At 37.7% G+C, this 19,321-nt stretch overlaps 5 protein-coding genes across 7 annotated transcripts; 2 read left to right on the top strand and 3 right to left on the bottom strand.

Moving 5' to 3' along the window:
- Window positions 1-29: 29 nt before the first annotated feature.
- LOC17881383 (peptidyl-tRNA hydrolase, mitochondrial) lies at window positions 30-3,492 on the bottom strand. Of its 3 annotated transcripts, none has more exons than XM_023780000.1 (10): window positions 2,802-3,491; window positions 2,374-2,461; window positions 1,945-2,119; window positions 1,750-1,864; window positions 1,578-1,645; window positions 1,130-1,180; window positions 954-1,027; window positions 664-722; window positions 495-571; window positions 30-390 (listed from the first exon to the last, which is right to left on the bottom strand). In XM_023780000.1, the coding sequence occupies exons 3-10, from the start codon at window positions 2,053-2,055 to the stop codon at window positions 256-258; spliced, it is 690 nt and encodes a 229-aa protein (XP_023635768.1). In that variant the 5' UTR covers window positions 2,056-2,119; window positions 2,374-2,461; window positions 2,802-3,491; the 3' UTR covers window positions 30-255. The 3 variants fall into 3 exon arrangements, with proteins under 3 accessions (XP_023635768.1, XP_006288619.1, XP_023635769.1); XM_006288557.2 differs by having other exon boundaries at window positions 1,750-1,834; window positions 2,802-3,478; XM_023780001.1 differs by lacking the exon at window positions 2,374-2,461 and having other exon boundaries at window positions 2,802-3,492.
- A 2,766-nt stretch (window positions 3,493-6,258) lies between these two features.
- On the top strand, window positions 6,259-12,674 carry LOC17882284 (importin-5). The gene is made up of 19 exons (XM_006286878.2): window positions 6,259-7,603; window positions 7,798-8,001; window positions 8,079-8,183; window positions 8,282-8,347; window positions 8,426-8,590; window positions 8,690-8,764; window positions 8,861-9,015; window positions 9,271-9,406; window positions 9,490-9,559; window positions 9,646-9,773; window positions 9,862-9,918; window positions 10,300-10,485; window positions 10,567-10,659; window positions 11,017-11,102; window positions 11,189-11,322; window positions 11,403-11,539; window positions 11,644-11,735; window positions 11,823-11,889; window positions 11,989-12,674. Exons 1-19 carry the CDS (start codon window positions 6,371-6,373, stop codon window positions 12,148-12,150), a joined length of 3,351 nt encoding a protein of 1,116 aa, XP_006286940.1. The 5' UTR covers window positions 6,259-6,370; the 3' UTR covers window positions 12,151-12,674.
- Window positions 12,675-13,222: 548 nt separating this feature from the next.
- Window positions 13,223-13,734, bottom strand: LOC111830179 (leucine-rich repeat extensin-like protein 1). The gene has a single exon (XM_023781666.1). It carries the CDS (start codon window positions 13,714-13,716, stop codon window positions 13,378-13,380), a length of 339 nt encoding a protein of 112 aa, XP_023637434.1. The 5' UTR covers window positions 13,717-13,734; the 3' UTR covers window positions 13,223-13,377.
- Window positions 13,735-14,193: 459 nt separating this feature from the next.
- Window positions 14,194-15,390, top strand: LOC17884611 (ethylene-responsive transcription factor RAP2-11). Its single transcript, XM_006289205.2, has one exon. The coding sequence runs from the start codon at window positions 14,334-14,336 to the stop codon at window positions 15,090-15,092; it is 759 nt and encodes a 252-aa protein (XP_006289267.1). The 5' UTR covers window positions 14,194-14,333; the 3' UTR covers window positions 15,093-15,390.
- LOC17881390 (tubulin alpha-3 chain) lies at window positions 15,251-17,301 on the bottom strand. The gene is made up of 5 exons (XM_006286602.2): window positions 17,069-17,301; window positions 16,761-16,975; window positions 16,457-16,656; window positions 15,852-16,360; window positions 15,251-15,762 (listed from the first exon to the last, which is right to left on the bottom strand). Exons 1-5 carry the CDS (start codon window positions 17,179-17,181, stop codon window positions 15,447-15,449), a joined length of 1,353 nt encoding a protein of 450 aa, XP_006286664.1. The 5' UTR covers window positions 17,182-17,301; the 3' UTR covers window positions 15,251-15,446.
- Window positions 17,302-19,321: the final 2,020 nt, after the last annotated feature.

The raw sequence follows: 19,321 nt of genomic DNA, 5'->3' as shown, positions 1-19,321 counted from the left end.
TGCGTGTGATTAATTCAGATAGTTTCGGATTAAGGACAACCGTCGACTCTAAAAATCTGAAATCTAGAAATAGAGTGTATATCCAGGTACAAGAAGAGACAGGCACAATATCATAAATATATATACATTGACTTGACTTGACTTGAAGAACACATGAGTCGTTCTTATCAGGTATTCAAAAACCTATAAAAGGCACTTCCATAATCGAACTCATCTTTGATGAATATGATCTGTAGAGAGTAGAAAGCAATTGGTCTAAGCTGCAATTATTGTATGTTGTCTTAAGTGTTTGTACTTCTGTTCCACATTGAATAATCTCCAGCTTTCTCCAAAGTCTTTAGACAATACCAGCTTCAGAGCATCCACCCCTTCTGCTAAAGCTCCATCCATCTTTCCCAGAAACACAGAGCACACACAAGGGAGCCATTAATCCATTTCCTTATGGTGATATTAGCCATCATAGTTTCAATGTCGATTACTGCTCAGAGGCTTACCCGTTCTCGAGCTGGCATGCTGAACTTCTGCAACAAGAACGCTTTCGGATCCATTTGTCCCGGAGGCTTTCCAATTCCTAACCATTTATTTGATAACAATGGTTGATTTAGAACCAATGATCTTCATGAGGGAGATAAAGTGTTAAGTGGAACGGAGGTCGAAACTAACCAATTCGTAGCCTTCCAAATTCCCTGTTGCCTCGAAAATGGTTCATAACACTTTTTAACCTGAGAATACCACAAGATTAGTAACTACCAGATAAACTACTCTCAGTGATACCCATAACAAGTAAAAACGTAAGTTACTCAATATTATGATTTAGATATCAGGAGTAAATACTACAGTCTGAAACATGTGCCAGAAACTGTCTTACGAGAACCAGGGAAAAGTTAGAACGTTACTGATGAATTATGTTTTAGACACGACCGCATCCTAGTGAGAAAAACGAGATACTATACCCGTTGTGACATCCATGGCCTCCTTTTTCTTGAAGACGAAGAACACCACATGGCAATTGCATGTCATCATGCACCTACATCACCACATTCCAGCGTAACAATGAAATTAAGTGTCTTCTGATGAAACAAGTAGTAAGGATTGTCAGGCCTTGAGCCAGAAACGGTAAGAGGATTACCACAAGCACACGATTGAGAGGTAACTTGTAATAAGCCGCAAGAGGTCCACTCTAACCAAATTAAAGAGAGGCACAGTTACTAACATAATCAACGAAAGCTAAGAAGCTACATGATTGACAAAGATAGAGATATACAGCTAATTAATTGCAATAATAGACACTTGGCAAGCAATAGAGACCATACATCTCTTCAAAAGTATAATGCTGTCATGGTTGAAACCGTTAAATCAGAAAGCTTCTCGAGTAACCTTGGTTTATATATCAATGGAAGAAGCATGTAAATGATGTTCAAGAACCTTATTGGCAAAGAGACCAGTCTTTAAGTTTCACGAATCATTCATATTTGAGATACGTGTACACAGCCAGGATCTCACAAAATTCATATATCATAATCTACAATACACCAAATTTTGAAAGACTCGTACTAAGAATAGGAGAAGCAGTTTACTGATTCACCGCTCAAGTTCATGTAGGTTTGTGGCTTAGCCAGGAGAACAGGGAGATCACCCACGAAACCTGAGAGGGGACAACACAAAATCAGAAGCCCTTAATTCAACATCAAAACACACACATTCTTTGTTCGTACAAGAGAAAGGAACAAAACTCATGATGCTCCACACCTTGTCCCATTATAGCCTTGAAATTGACCAGGTTCATCTGAATCCCCACTGACTCAGCAAAAGCATCAATCATTTCGAACCCAATCTGCAGCGTAGCCAAAACAAGAGCAGAGATCTAAAATATTAGAGGATCAACACAACCACATCTGAATTATTTTTTAATGCACAATCACCAAAACATTTGGGTACACATACATTGTGTCTAGTCCCTTTATATTTGTCTCCGGGATTGCCCAATCCCAAAAACAACCATGGTCGTTGAGCAGAAGTGCAGTAGCAACGCCTCGACAACCTATTCAACAACATAGCTCAAGGATCGGCCAAGCCAGCACCTAGGCTCCAGATTTCTCCAAGACTAAATCCCTAAACCCTATTTCCAAAAGCAAGCAATTAGGAAAGAGATTAGTGTTTCAAATACTCCAAATTTGACTGCTCTGGTGTGATATTTAGCTAGTAATCTACTAAGAGCATCCACAAAGTGCAAAGCAATTGTAAAATTTGAGAGATAGGTAAGACCAAAAGAAGAACTTATTCTATTCAAACAAAACCCATCAGAGGTCTAGACAACTTATATGTTGGGTTTATGAAGCCTCGAATTGCAGTTGTAAAAACCAACAAACTCACCAGGAAAAGCAAAGAAAGAATGAGAGGAGGAGCTGGGTTGTTCTGACTTCTAAGAGATAGCCGAAGATGACAGGAAGAGAAGAGAAAACTGAAAAAAAAAAAAAATTGGTGAAAGGACCATTTTCTAATTACTTTGAAGTTTGAACTAAGATAGATGTGAATGTTACAAAGGTTGGACTGTTCGCTTAGTAAAACGGTTCATGAGTTGGGTTTACTGTGAAACAGTTCAGTATCAACAGTCCCATTGCATAAAAGTGATCTTAAGAAAAACAAAAGTCAAACTTGTACATTCCAAATTGAAACAAACATGCGACCATATTAGAACCAGAGGCAGTATTGATATACCCAAACCAATATAGCAGAATGATAATAATTGGAAGAGAACAAGATTAATTGATATCTTTTTTTCTGTTATACCCATCACCTACATGTATATGCTGCTTGAGATTCCGACGGAACGGCTCGAGATCCTGACGACGACCAAAGAGTAGTGATGTCGTCACGAGCAGAACGTAACGGAGAAACAGTTTCGGGTTTTTTTTTTCACTGTCGAGGAAGAGAAAGGCAGTGAGAGAGAGAATCACCAAGGTGTGGTGACCATAAACTCACCGGATAACATCAGATTGTTGGCCGGGAAATCGTGTTACGGTGGCCGATGGTGAAGAGAAGAGAAGCTAGGCACGACCAACCTCTTCTTCTATTGGACCAAGATGGGCCTATTCTCTCATTATTTTTGTTGGGCCTAAAATTTCCTAATGTCCAAAAGCATAAAGAGAAAGGCACGTGAGGCTTCAGACGTTGAGACGGAGGCTCTCGAAGTCACCTGAGTTTAGGTGGAGATTACGTCTGACGTCGAATGTGATTACACCGCGACGGTAAAGTCGAAGATGGAGCAGTTGGCTTAAACAACATCGAGAGTCTAATCGTAGGAGAAGTGGCGATGGAAGAAGAATAATCTCGAGAGAAAAGAGCTCCAAAATCAGCCTAAGAAACGTGATGGCTGGAGCTTAATCGAATTTGTCCAGGTCCGAGACATTCCGGTATGAATCCTCTATTTCCATATACACTACAAAAACATACATGGATTACATATTTGTAAGAAAGTTTTAAATTACGAAAATTTATATGTAAAATGGATTTATAAAGACTAAAACATTTAACGTAATACAATATATTTTTTTTAAGTATAAATATACTACATATATATACACAATCATACTCATGACTACTCCAATCAGACCTAATAATTATAATTAATTCAAATATAATAGTGTGTGAAAATAATATATAAATAAATATAGGATTTAATTTCTTTTTTAAGTAAAGGTATCATATACTGTATTTATAAAAGGTATGTGAACAGCCAAATCTTAAGACTTATGATACAACTCTACTTTGGTTGTTTCTGCTTCAACCAACTTGAATGCACATAAGTGTTATGGGGAGATTGTTACAATAGAGAGGAACCTTTCATTTCTGAGTAATAGCAGAGATGAGGAATTGAAGAATCGAGCTGATGAAATGTTGAAAAAGTTTTTGAAGTATTGGGATGGAATGAATAATATCAACAAGATGCTGATCATTGCGACTGTGTTTGATCCAACAAAGAAGTTGAAGTTTGCGAAGATGTGTTTTGATAAGCTTTATGGTGAAGATACTGTTGAGTCTAAGGCTATGTGTGACTCAGTTTTTTATGTCCTTGAGGCAATGTTTAAGGAGTATGCTGCTCGTTACAGCCAGACAAATGGTGCATCTTCTCAGACTTCCAGGGCTAGACAAGATCAGTCAACTGAGATTCCTGATAAGATGGATTTGGTTGATGATTTGGGATATGAGAGAATGGATTTGGCATATAAAGAAATGGTTGCTGATAAAGCTGATGAAGAAGTAAGGACTGAGTTAGAAATTTATCTCGCAGATGCTGTTGAGATTCCAAAGCTTATTAGGGGCTCCGAATTTGATGTGTTGTCTTGGTGGAGAGTGAATTATTTCAAGTTTCCTGTCTTGGCTGAGATGGCTAAAGATGTACTTGCTATGCAAGTTTCATCTGTTGCATCCGAGAGTGCTTTTAGCACTAGTGGTCGGATTCTTGATCCTCATAGGTCATGTCTGACTCATTACATGATTGAGGTCCTCATGTGTTGTGAGCAATGGATGAGGCAAGACATTAAGAGTGGTGAACAGACAGTGATCACAAGTGCTCAACTACTCTCAGATTTTGAAATGTTTGATCAACTTGAGAAAGGTAATCTTTAACAAATTTTGATACTCATAAGTCATAATACTTTGATTTATAATTCTGTTTGTAATGTAATTTTATAACTGTTTTGCAGAGTTTGGTATTGGAGATGAAAATACTCATGAGCCTTAGCTAATCTCATAAAAGCAAAGGTAACTAATCTCTTCTATTTGTTAATGATCAACAAGTTTTCTCTTATTTGATATTTGTTACAATGTTAATAGTAGTTCTCTGTTGTTTGATGTTTTAAAGGTATGTTTGTATTGGCCTTCTTGTGTGGTGTTTTCTTAAGTCCTGGAATGCGGCAATAGTAAAGGTATTGAAACTTCATGTCTTTACGTGTTTGATTTGCTGAATGATTCATGTTCATGACTGAAGATCGTATGTGTTGTTTGCTTTGCTCAATGATTCAAGTTATGACTGAACATCGTATTATTTGTTTCACAGGGACAAGGAGAAGGAGTGACCTTTTTCATCGTGGATTGCTTCTTCATTGTTCCAAATTTTTATCGGCTACTTTAGAGTTATTATGCTCATTTGAACTTGTTCAATCTTTTGTTATGCTTTCCTGAGTTGTTGAACTTTGTATTAGTTGTGAGATTGTTAAACTTTTGTTTTGGTTTAAATCGGTTTGATCTTGTTTTGGTTATTTAATCGGTTATTTATGATATTTCGTCGGTTATTTGGTTATTTAATTGGTTATTGTAAATTTTAATCGGTTATATCGGATATGAATCGGTTATTTGAATACTTTGATTACAAAAAATAACCAAACCGATCATAACCCGAAAAATTATCGGTACCAATCGGATTTTGTATTGAAGTCGAAAACCGACCCGAACCCGACCAGTTACTAACCGAACCGATCCGAATTTTTTGTAAAATACCGATTGGGTTATATATGCCTTACACCGAATTACCCGAAACCCGAATTACCCGAACCGAAACCCGATTGGGTACCCGGTTGCCCAGGACTACTATATACAGTATCCTCTCATTTCAAATACTACATTTTAAGTCAATAATATCAACCATTATTATATCACTTCTTAAATACATTAAATTAAATTTCAAATTTACTAGAAAATAAGATTATATTAGACACGCGTATCAAATATATTAAGAGTAACATCAAATTATATATAATTATACATTTCACTTTTAATTATTTATAAAAGTTATAGATTCTGTCATTTAAAATTTATATCAATGCCAACTATTTTTATTTTTTAATAAGGAAAATATAATTAAATTATATTAGACACGCGTTTCAAATTTATTAGAAGTAACACAAAATTATATATAATTATACATTTCACTTTTAGTTAATTTACAAAAAGTTATGAGATTCTATCATTTCAAATTATTAGCAATGCCAACTATTTTTATTTTTGAATAATAATAGCCATATTTGTTTTTAATTACTTTGAATTTATTACAAAAAAAAAGGAACACGCACTGGTGATCAATTTTATCATCCACCCTTGAAATACAGCTAATGACATATCATTTGCTTACTTTTATTTTTTTCTTTTTCCTTAATTTAATTTGCCCCGACGGCCCACCCCACCTCAAATCACGAATACATATAATTGGGAAAATAATAAAAAGGAAAAGGAAAAAAAATATAATTATCTCTTCAGAACCTCATCCCTCTTCGCTCCTCCTCATTCCGCTTACTCTCTCTCTCTCTAGACTCTCTCGATAGAGAGCTTTTAGCCCACTTTTTAACCCTAGTTTTTCCCGCCGCCACCTGCCATGGCTTCCGAGGCGAATCAGCTTCAACAGACGCAACTCGCGATGGTTCTAGGCTCCGATTCGGCGCCGTTCGAGACGCTAATCTCTCACCTCATGTCTTCTTCCAACGAGCAACGTTCCTCCGCCGAGGCTCTATTCAATCTCGCTAAGCAGAGCAATCCTGATACCCTCGCCTTGAAGCTTGCTCATCTTCTTCAGCTTTCTCCTCATCCCGAAGGTCGTGCTATGGCCGCCGTCCTTCTCCGCAAGTTGTTAACACGCGACGACGCTTATCTATGGCCCCGTCTCTCCCTCCCCACTCAATCGTCCCTTAAATCCTCGATGTTGTCTTGTATTCAGCGTGAGGAAGCCAAATCGATCTCTAAGAAGATTTGCGATACAGTCTCTGAGCTTGCATCGGGGATTTTACCCGAGAACGGATGGCCGGAGTTGCTTCCTTTTGTTTTCCAGTGTGTATCATCCGATTCCCCTAAATTGCAGGAATCCGCGTTTTTAATATTGGCCCAATTGTCTCAGTACGTTGGGGAGACTCTAACTCCTCACATCAAGCATCTCCATGGCGTCTTTCTCCAGTGTCTGAGTAGTAACTCTGCAAGCTCCGATGTCAAAATCGCCGCTCTCAACGCCGTTATTAGTTTCGTTCAGTGTCTCTCCAACTCAACGGAGAGAGATAGATTCCAAGATGTTCTGCCTGCCATGATCAGGACGTTGACCGAATCTCTGAACAACGGGAATGAGGCAACTGCACAGGAGGCACTTGAGCTTTTGATTGAATTGGCTGGTACTGAGCCACGGTTCCTTAGACGCCAGCTTCTTGACATTGTTGGTTCCATGCTTCAGATCGCAGAGGCTGATTCCTTGGAGGAAAGTACGCGTCATCTTGCGATTGAGTTTTTGGTAACTCTGGCTGAGGCGCGTGAGCGTGCCCCAGGGATGGTTAGAAAACTCCCTCAGTTCATCGACAGGTTGTTCGCTGTCCTTATGAAGATGCTCGAGGATATTGAGGACGACCCTGCTTGGTACAGCGCTGAGACTGAGGATGAAGATGCTGGCGAGACAAGCAACTACAGCATGGGCCAAGAGTGTTTGGATCGGTTAGCAATATCGTTGGGAGGAAACACCATCGTTCCAGTTGCATATCAACAGTTTTCTGCTTATTTGGCTGCCTCTGAGTGGCAGAAACACCATGCTTCTTTGATTGCACTTGCTCAGATTGCTGAAGGTTGTTCAAAGGTATATTTTTCAGTGACTGCAGTTGAATCCTGTCTTAAGCAAACTTTTTCCTTTATTGTTTCATTGTTTTTCCTTTCAATTGGATGTTAGATAATGATTGATTCTGAGTTGATTTATCTTGGGAGGACTTGCCAACACGTAAAATCGCTCTGGGGTCTTCAATCTGATATTAAACTTCTTGAACTTTGGTGTAGGTAATGATAAAAAATCTAGAGCAAGTGGTGTCCATGGTTTTGAGCCAGTTTCAAAGTCCTCATCCTCGTGTAAGGTGGGCTGCTATAAATGCGATTGGACAGTTGTCTACGGATTTGGGTCCAGATTTGCAAAACCAACATCATGAGAGGGTGCTTCCTGCACTTGCTGCTGCTATGGATGATTTCCAGAATCCACGAGTGCAGGTAAGATCCGTTGTTTCTATGAGAATATAATCTTCTGATACTTTTCTAAAGCAGTACATTGTGACCTTTTCATGTAGGCTCATGCTGCTTCAGCGGTACTCAACTTCAGTGAAAATTGTACACCTGAAATATTGGCACCTTACTTAGACGGAGTAGTGAGCAAGTTGCTTGTGCTACTACAAGTAAGTCCTTTGTGTAAATTATTTCATAAAATATATAACAAAAAAATAGCAAATATATTTAAATGATTTGACTTGGATTATAATGGCGCTTCTTATAGAATGGTAAACAAATGGTGCAAGAAGGAGCTTTAACTGCTCTTGCTTCAGTTGCTGACTCATCACAGGTATTTGTAAAGTAGTTGTGTTGCATCTATTGTTTTCCATACACGAAACTCTTAAACTAACATAATCTAAATTTGTAGGAACACTTTCAAAAGTATTATGATGCTGTCATGCCATATCTCAAAACTATTTTGATGAATGCAACTGACAAATCTAAGAGGATGCTTCGTGCCAAATCCATGGAGTGCATCAGTCTTGTTGGAATGGCAGTTGGAAAGGACAGATTTAGGGATGATGCTAGGCAGGTGAGTGGGTCAAATCAAATCGTACTTACTATAATAATTGATGCTATATGCAGTAATCCATTCACTCTCGCTTAAAAATATTTCACATGTCCATGCCAGGTCATGGAAGTGCTAATGTCATTGCAAGGGTCTCAGATGGAGGCAGACGATCCAATAACTAGTTACATGCTACAGGTGAATTCTTAGAATATGATAGGTCTATATGTTATTTTATAAATAGAAGTAGGTAAGTTCACTTGTTTACAGTTACCTTGCCTTACACTTTTCTAGGCATGGGCTAGGCTTTGCAAGTGTCTGGGTAAAGACTTCCTCCCATACATGAATGTTGTGATGCCTCCTTTGCTTCAGTCAGCTCAGCTTAAGCCAGATGTAACAATTACATCTGCTGATTCAGAAGATGAAGCAGAGGATTCTGATGATGAAAGGTTTCCATTCTTTTTGACACTTCATCTGATTGTTATGATATCTCTATACCTTGCTTTTATTTAGTTCCGATGCCTTGGGATCAAAAATTTACTTTTGTTATGTTGTTGGAGATGCAGTTTTCCTGCGTTTTTTTCTTCTTGAGATATGTAACGATGCTTAGATTCTGTCCATATAATGAAATGATATGTTATAAGATTTTTCGTTTTGTTTTATAATATGTATAATTTTTTTGCTAATTCCATATATCAATGCAGCATGGAGACCATTATCCTGGGAGACAAAAGAATAGGGATCAAAACAAGTGTTCTAGAAGAAAAAGCAACGGCTTGCAACATGCTTTGTTGCTATGCTGATGAGTTGAAAGAAGGATTCTTTCCTTGGATTGATCAGGTTAGCATGGTTAAATAACTCTAAATTGTGTCAATATCTGGTATTGTTGTTGGGATGATGTAGACTGAATTTTTATACTATAGGTTGCTCCTACATTGGTTCCTTTACTAAAATTCTATTTTCACGAAGAAGTTAGAAGAGCAGCTGTGTCAGGTACATCAGAAAATAGATTGTTAATAAAGTATTCTTTAGTTCATTTGAATACAAGTTTCTAAGAAATTGGATAATTTTCTTTCTAGCCATGCCGGAACTAATGCGCTCAGCCAAGCTGGCAATTGATAAAGGAGAGTCTCAAGGGCGCGATCTTTCCTATTTGAAGCAGCTTTCTGACTACATTATTCCAGCCATGCTGGAAGCTTTGCATAAAGTTAGTGTGGTTTCTATTCATTTTTCGTCTCTTTTTTTTTTGCTTTGATTCACTGTATTGATCGGGTAGATGACTGGATTCTATGCAGGAACCTGATACAGAGATCTGTGTGAGTATGTTGGAAGCTATTAATGAATGCTTGCAGGTAAATTTTCATTAGCAAATTTGGTGTAACTTGGGACTTTTTTTTTATGTGCTTCTTGAGTGCTGCATTTTCCTTGGTAGTCTTGCTGGTTTTCTTAATAATTTAGGTAATCTATGTGGTTGCTTGTATTGGAAAGCACTGTAGACGTAATGATGGCCTTTTTGTTTTCTTTACTATATCACTTATTCATTCCTCTGAGCATAGAGTATCCAGATTGATGAATTTTGTTGCATATTCAGCAGGCCTTATTTTTCATCCTTTAGGTGTAGGGTATGCGATAGAGAGCTTACGTTGAACATGTCTTTATTATGTGCCTTCTTGGAGTAAAGCATAGCATTACCTTGGAAAAATGGTATCTTATAACTTGTGACTGTATTCCAGATCTCTGGAAATCTCTTGGATGAAGGGAAAATTAGATCCATAGTTGATGAGGTAAAGCAAGTTATGACAGCAAGCTCTAGTAGGAAACGAGAGAGAGGGGAGAGGGCCACTGCGGAAGACTTTGACGCCGAAGAGGGAGAGCTTATTAAAGAGGAAAATGAGCAAGAGGAAGAAATTTTTGATCAAGTTAGTTTTCTGTGATTCACTCTCGTTAAATGCGAGTATATGTTTTCAATATTCTTATTCATTTCTGTTTTTGAAATATAGGTTGGTGAAATATTGGGAACACTGGTTAAGACATTCAAGGCGGCATTTCTGCCATTCTTTGACGAATTATCCTCGTACTTAACTCCTATGTGGGTAAGTGGCCCTCATCGCTCAAGTTTTCTAGTTTAGTTGCTGTATGATACTAAGTGGAGAATTTCTATATTCGGGAGTATCTTTTGATTTTGTTTTGACAGTGTATGTGGTTTTTGTTATTTCCAGAAGCTTGTATATTCCCAAGAAATAACTGAATTAATATAGTATTAGTAAAAATGTTTATAAAATTTTGCCCCTCGGGTTCAGATGAATATAGTTTCTAACTCGAGTTTGTCCAAAATAAAAAATAGTTTCTAACTCTGTGGCTGGTGACATGGCTCTTATATAATATTAGTCTTAGTTTGCCTTGGGTTTTCAGTTTTGCTATTGATTGTTGGTTTCGGGATTTGTATTCAGGGAAGGGATAAAACAGCTGAAGAGAGAAGGATTGCTATATGCATTTTTGATGATGTAGCAGAACAATGCCGTGATGCTGCCTTTAAGTAAGGATAGACATTCACTGGATCATTGTATATTTTCAGTTTTCTTTGCGTTCTTATGTAGTATCTACCTTGTATTTGTTTGGCAGATATTATGATACCTATCTTCCATTTGTACTGGAAGCTTGCAATGATGAGAGCCCAGAAGTTCGACAGGCTGCTGTTTATGGGCTTGGTGTTTGTGCTGAGTTTGGTGGATCTGTATTCAAGCCTCTTGTTGGAGGTAGGGTATACTTCTGCCCACTAGGATGGAGGTTTGATCCATACTTTACCGTTAAGTAACACATGTTTTTGTTTCAACAGAGGCTCTGTCAAGATTAAATGTTGTGATACAACAGCCAAATGCTCGGCAGTCTGAAAATGCCATGGCATATGATAATGCTGTGTCCGCAGTGGGAAAGATCTGCCAATTTCACCGGGACAGTATCGATTCCTCTCAGGTAGCTAATGATTCTTATAACGTCTCACAGTGGCACAAATACATGTGACGCTTCTAAGTTCTGATGATTAACAAGTTACCTTTTTTTTTTATTGGTTTTATTAGGTACTTCCTGCGTGGTTGAACTGTTTGCCTATAAGTAATGATGTCATTGAAGCCAAAGCGGTTCATGAACAGCTCTGCTCAATGGTTGAGAGGTAAGCAATAATTATTTTTAAGTTACATCTTATTTTCTTCTCGCATGACTTGTCCTAAAACGCCCTTGATTGATGATAAACTTGCAGGCAAGATGTGGACCTTTTAGGCCCCAATAACCAGTATCTTCCGAAAATCTTAATAGTATTTGCCGAGGTTTGTTTAGTTAATATTTATATAGAAAATATTAATTCTTGGATATTTTGCATTATTACTGTACTAAGAGAGAAATGAATGTGTATATTTGGCGAGTAGGTGCTTACAGGGAAAGATGTGGTGACAGAAGAAACAGCAGGTCGCATGATTAATATATTAAGGCAGCTTCAACAGACACTGCCACCATCAGCATTGGCGTCAACATGGTCAACACTGAAACCCGAGCAGCAGCTGGCTCTCCAATCCATGCTTTCCTCCTAAAACCACCCAAATCTGGTGTATTTGTTTATTGTCCTGTGAGCTGTCTTCACAACAAAGCGTCGTCAGTTTTGCATTTATGTGTTTTACAAAAGCTTTTTTCTTCTTTTGCATTTTTCATCGATTCTTTTTTTTGAGAGGGATGATGATGGGGTCGGTCCATCCTTCACAAGTTATAAAATTGGGAAAGTCCTATCTTTATGGTAGGAAGTGTATATTAGGAGGGAAGGATGAAAGTGTTAGTGAAAAGAGAGTAGTGTCTATTGGGGAATTAGGGTATGATTCCCCAAAATACACACAGGTTTTGGTGTTGGGTTTGGGTTTGAGAGAAGGATGAAGTTTTGGTGCTTATACGAGAAAGAGAAAAACAGAAAGATTTTGATTTTTGTGGTTCTTGTTTTTGTTTGCAAGTGAGAATTTTGGAAGAATGATTCTTTTCTCTCATTGCCATTGTTGATTTTGTACTCTTTTGAATATTCTTTGCCTTTTTCATAATTAAAAAGAAAAAAAATGTCTTTTGTTATCTACTTATACGATTTCGCTGGCAGACAGCAAATAAGCAACAGAGCACTATAATTAAAATGATTTTAAGGCAGCTGTGTCTGAATGAATTGGGGAGCTGGCCACGAGGGATCAAGTACGAAATGTTCTTTTTATATCTTCATGTCTCCATCTATCTCTTATATCACTTGTTTACATTCGTTTTTTTTTCTTGCAATTTTCTTTGAACAATAAACTAATGTAAAAGCTTTGAAGCCTCGAGGCGTCAGTAATCAGTACTAGTGTTATTTGCAACGGAAAAGGGAGTGTTTCAGATTATTGTACTTGTTATTGTTAAAGGATAAATTATGTATGCCATGTAACCCTGAAACATAACTTATGAATCTGACGTTACTTAAGTTCAATGACGGCTACGTTGATTCGTCTATGGTCAAAAAATGTATTGATGCAACTCACACAAGTGGTGTATGTAATAAATAATACCCTAATTAGAATTCCTCAATCAATACACGAAACTGCTCATTTGAGATCAAGTCAACAAGTTTTAGATTATAAATATTGGAAAACGAATCAATACAATGAATAAATGAAAAAGTTAAAAGCAAATCAGTCAAAACAACACAAATGCACTTTTGATGTTTTCAGGCAAACTTCTTTTTAGATAACAATTCACTAGTGAGTATATACAATTACACAAAAGGCAGTTAGTATCTTTTCCTGAGCGCGCTACTACAACCACCACCATGGTTTGCCGGAAGGAGGTGGTCGATACACTCTTCCATATCTAGGCCTTGGAGGCGGTGGAGATCTCCTATAGTAGAAGTAGGCGACGGGAGGTTTAGGAGGAGGAAGAGCAACCGGAGGTCGATAAACAGGAGTAGGAGGAGGAAGAGTAACCGGAGGTCTATATACAGGAGTAGGAGGGGTCACAGGATGACGATACACCGGAGATGGAGGAGGAGAATATTTGTAAGATGTCAATAGCTTCCTGTTGTTGTTTCCTTTGGCAACTGTGATTAATGCTGCCAAGAGAAAAAGTAAGGTTAAGGACAATCTTTGTGACACCATTTTTTCAAGTTATAGACTTGTCTTCTTGATTCTAACAACCTTAAAAGACATATATAGATAGTTCTTGTCAGCTCTGTTAGAGGTTTCCCACTAACATGAAGATTTTTTCAAGATCATAATTTTTTTAAGTATATATTGGTCGGCTCAGTTTTGCATTTTAGAAATCTCCTTCTTTTGCTTATTGAGGCCTCCCTCTAAACATTAAAGCTTACTTTAGTCTAGCTATATGGTTGTTGAATTATAAAATCCTTCCAATCCCATGCTGAGAAACGAACACATCATATATTATATACTTGTCTTTCACACATTTTTTCTTTTTTATACTAAGAAAATTAGAAAATGGTGCGCACGCTGTTGATACATGGAAGCCACATAAAATCTCTGAATGATTCCCAAAGACTACTCAACCAACAATTATAAAAAATATATCATATATTTCGTATACATCATCATCATCACTAAACTAATTAACAAGAACAAATCTTTAAACAGACGAGGCACCCACTAAGAAGAACTTGACCCCAAAACATACGAGTACAAAAATGTTAAACTTATTTATATGTATCCCTATAAATAAGTATATTCAACGTCTATAAACAGATTCATATACCAAAAAAATGGAACATCAACCAACTCAAAAGCAGAAAACAAAGGAGAAGAGCAAAGGGAACAAGACGAAGTTCGTGGGAGTTAGGCAAAGGCCTTCAGGGAAATGGGTGGCAGAGATCAAAGACACGACACAAAAGATACGGATGTGGCTCGGAACCTTTGAGACTGCGGAAGAAGCAGCTCGAGCCTACGATGAAGCAGCCTGTCTCTTACGTGGATCCAACACTCGCACCAATTTCGCAAACCATTTTCCAAACAACTCTCAGTTGTCTTTGAAGATCAGAAACCTCCTTCACCAGAAGCAGAACATGAAACAGCAGCAACGACAACAACACAAACCCGTTTCTTCTTTTGCGGAATGCAACATCAACTACACCTCCCCTGCTACTAGTCTCACCACAACCTCCACCACCACCACTACGGCAATGCCACTCAATGATGTGTACCGCCCGGATTCATCAGTCTTTGGGCAACCAGAAACCAACGGTCACCAGCATCCTTACTCATGGCCTCTTGTCTCTGGACTCAATCATCTGGTCCCTGTGGCTCAGGGAGGGGAAGAAACACATGGACATCTCAACTATCACAACTCAACCGATCAACATTTGGGTCTTGCTGAAATCGAAAGACAGATATCTGCATCCCTATATGCAATGAATGGAGCTAACAGTTACTATGACAACATCAACGCAGAATATGCAATTTTCGATCCAACCGATCCCATTTGGGATCTCCCTTCACTGTCCCAACTCTTCTGCCCAACGTGATTCCATTTTACTTTTCCTGACCAATTCATGTAATTTTTGGATCATGATCCATGAATGTAAAGTAGAACACATCTCTACAATGTCCTAATAGACAAGATTGTACCTAAAGAAAAAATGGACATTGTAAGAAGATAATGAAGGTTTGGTACAACAAAAGCTTGATAATGAACTCGGGATCTTCCCCAATGGCCGCTCTACCAATGAAAATGTATCGAACCGAGATAAAACACAAAGGCAGAGGAAGTTCAATGGATATTGTACAGGATTAAAACAAACATGTAATCAACAAGAATCATAAGTGAAAACAGAATAACGAAAAAACTTTTTGGTCCCTCATAGTTATGGGCAAAGGTGTCAGTAGTCTTCACCTTCATCTTCTTCATCATCTCCACCTTCAGCACCCACTTCTTCGTAATCTTTCTCCAATGCGGCCAAATCTTCACGTGCCTCAGAGAATTCACCTTCTTCCATTCCCTCACCGACATACCAGTGCACAAATGCCCTCTTGGCATACATAAGATCAAACTTGTGGTCAATCCGTGAGAACACCTCCGCGACTGCTGTGTTGTTGCTGATCATACATACAGCTCTCTGGACTTTAGCAAGGTCACCTCCTGGAACAACAGTTGGTGGCTGATAGTTGATTCCACATTTGAACCCGGTAGGGCACCTGCAAAACAGAACACATGTCAAATCATTGTTTACAGAAACATCATGAAGCTAGAAACAATAGCAAATTGTTCCATTTCAAGATCATACCAGTCAACAAACTGAACAGTCCTTTTTGTCTTGATGGTACCAACAGCAGCATTAACATCCTTAGGAACAACATCTCCACGGTACATCAAACAACAGGCCATGTATTTTCCGTGCCTCGGATCACACTTTGCCATCATGCTAGATGGCTCAAACACAGCATTAGTGATCTCAGGGACTGATAACTGCTCATGGTAGGCCTTTGCGGCTGAGATGACTGGTGCATAGGATGACAACATGAAATGGATACGGGGATATGGGACAAGATTGGTCTGGAACTCAGTGATATCGACATTGATGGCTCCATCAAACCTCAGCGATGTAGTCAAGGATGATATGATCTGGGATATCAACCTGTTCAAGTTTGTGTAGGTTGGCCTCTCAATATCTAGGGATTTGCGGCAAATATCATAGATGGCTTCATTATCCAAGAGGACAGCAACATCGGTGTGTTCAAGTAGGGAATGAGTTGAAAGAACACTGTTGTAAGGCTCTACAACAGCAGTAGAAACCTGAGATCAAAGGGGCAATGCATTCAAAACCAAGATTCATCCAAAACAGACCACCAAAGAAACATGTAATGTAATGGGATCTTTATCAAAAGGTACCTGAGGAGAAGGGTAAATGGTGAATCCAAGTTTAGACTTCTTTCCATAATCTACAGACAAACGTTCTAACAACAGAGAACCCAAGCCAGAACCAGTACCACCACCAACAGCATTGAACACCAAAAACCCTTGCAAGCCAGTACAGTTGTCTGCTAATTTCCTCACACGGTCAAGGCAGAGATCCACAATTTCCTTTCCAACTGCAATTATTATTACACAAAAGATTAAGTACCACATCAAGAACCCTAACAAAGTAATTAGGGAGCCTAGAGAGTCGAAAGAAACAAGAGAAATGGAAAGTCACCAGTGTAATGGCCTCTGGCGAAGTTGTTAGCAGCATCTTCTTTACCAGAAATGAGCTGTTCAGGATGGAAGAGCTGGCGGTAAGTACCAGTACGGACTTCGTCAATAACAGTGGGCTCAAGATCGACGAAGACAGCCCTGGGAACATGCTTCCCAGCACCAGTCTCGCTGAAAAATGTGTTGAAAGCATCGTGCGCGACACCAACTGTGGTATCACTACAAATAGGCAAAACATTCGTCTCTCAAAAACCTTCAGATCCACAGAAACAGAGTAGTAGAAACAGAGCGAATTAGGGTTTAAAGTAATACCTGGGCATCATGCCATCAGGCTGGATTCCATGTTCGAGGCAGTAAAGCTCCCAGCAAGAGTTCCCGACCTGGATACCAGCTTGTCCGATGTGAATGCTTATGATCTCCCTCATCTTCTCTGAAGAGCAGTAACCCTAATTTCGAATGTTCTAGGACGGACGGAGAAGGGAGGAAGACGGAGATCGAGGAAATGAAGGAAAATGAGGCGGTGAGCGAGATCTTCTTTTTTTAAGTTTTTGGTTGCATTAGGTCAGTTTTATATTTGGTGAAGGAAAAAGTAATAATTAATTAATTTAAATATAAAATTGGATTTGATAAATAGTTTGGGGTCCGCCATTTTGTGACAGCCTGCCTTGGGTCCCACGGCTTCGCTTTTGTTCGAAAATGGATTTTTAATGTTTTACAATATTGCCACACACGATCCAGTTCATGTAGTAACTGTTTCTCAATCTTTGGCTGTCATAAAAATATCTTAAGCCGCGGCGAGACAATGTCATTGAACCGGATTGGTTTAAGCTAAATTAAGGGTATCAATCTATATTAGTGAGCTGGTTTATTAAATCCGGTTCAATTTTGTTCTTTTTTGGTACAAGTGTTTGTTGGTTTGTTTTTAACAGACTCTACACATAAAAAAGCAGGATTGGTGTGATGATATTTATGATGACCAAAAGTAAGGTACAATTATAGGTGATTGATCATATTATAATTGTTTTTAGATCATCAATTTCATTTAGTGAAATAATTAATGATGGAAATTTATAGGAGTCAATAGAACAAAGCTTTACATATTGAATTTTAATAATACACAAAAATAACATAACCAAAAAATCCTTGATTATTTGGGTTTCGAATAGAAAACAACTATATACAAACATTAGCGGAACAATGAGATGTAGTTTTATTAGTTACATTTATATGTAGATGTTTTTGTTAACGCTAATAACCGCATCATGTTATATGGTTTTTTACTATTCGGAGTCTTAGATGTGTTCTTTTTGAGATCGTGTGATTCAATTCTACGACTCATTTATAGCCAACAAAAGCAACAATATATTGTAATTTAAAGATTTTTAAGGGATTTACTGTAATTTTTAATAAATTCTCAAATTTGTTTAATATGTATAGAAAATCACTGTAGATTTTCTTCTCCTTTAGCTCTGTCAAAGATTTTTAAAACATGCGACACTAGCAACCTCAAAATTAAAGCATGGATAATGTCTCTATTGATTTTGGCGGCTCTGATATATTGAAATCTCAGTCACATCGACTGGAAAAACAGAGAAAAATAGGAAAATAAGGCCATGAATGGATACTGTTTTTAATTCAGTTTTTAGATTTGGTTTTTAGTTTTTGAATTATAGATTTTAGTTTTAGATTTTTCTATTTGTTTTTTGTATTAAAAATCCCAAAATATGGTTTGTGGTTTTTGAAAAAAATAACATACAAAAACTAAAAACTAGATTCCCTTAATTTTAAAAGACTTAAAAATCTAAAATCATAAATGGAAGATTACAGCAAAATAATTTTACTAAATTTTAGGGAATCCAGAAATATAAATCGTGATTGCTTGAAAATGAGTTTTTGAAAAATAACAAATCTACCAAACATTCAAGGCCACGTAAAGTGGTTTTCTTAGTCGGAGTTGCAGTCACTGCGACAACTTCTCCATACATGCCCTAAGTATTTAAAATCGATTTACTGCAGATATTTTGTTAATGTTTGAAATCTACCACATTGTATGATTCCGTCTTGATTCGAAGCCTTAACACTTAAAAACGATTTATTTAAAAAAATTTGTGATAGTTTGTGTAAATGAGAACCACAACACACATATTTGAAGTTTCTATTAGATCAGATGATAGAAATGATTTAAATAAATATACAGTGGAAAAGTAGTGAAATTTTTCTCAATACCTTATTTTTCTCTAATGTCTCTATCCCATTATTTGTGTGTTTGTAAGAGACAAGTCACGTGGAAATATAAAATAATTGTGTTCATGGCAAATTTAATGAAACAATCCCTTTGTGTAATCCATAGACCCAACCGAACAAGCAAGTTATAAATTTCACTCACTATGCAACAGTTATGTACACTCCCTTTTGACTCGTGGATTCACTAAAGACATTGTGTGTTCTTTTACTTCATACATTTTTTTTGCACTAAAATGATTTGCATGAATCATGAACTTCAGTAATCGTTTTCTCTGAACAAAAAAATGATCCAAACATTTACTTAAGCTTTTGGGCCACTTA

Source organism: Capsella rubella, unplaced genomic scaffold (genome assembly GCF_000375325.1).
Source record: "Capsella rubella cultivar Monte Gargano unplaced genomic scaffold, Caprub1_0 scaffold_6, whole genome shotgun sequence".
Taxonomy (NCBI): Eukaryota; Viridiplantae; Streptophyta; class Magnoliopsida; order Brassicales; family Brassicaceae; genus Capsella; species Capsella rubella.
Note: the sequence above shows the minus strand (reverse complement) of the source record. Positions and strands in the feature narration are given on the sequence as shown.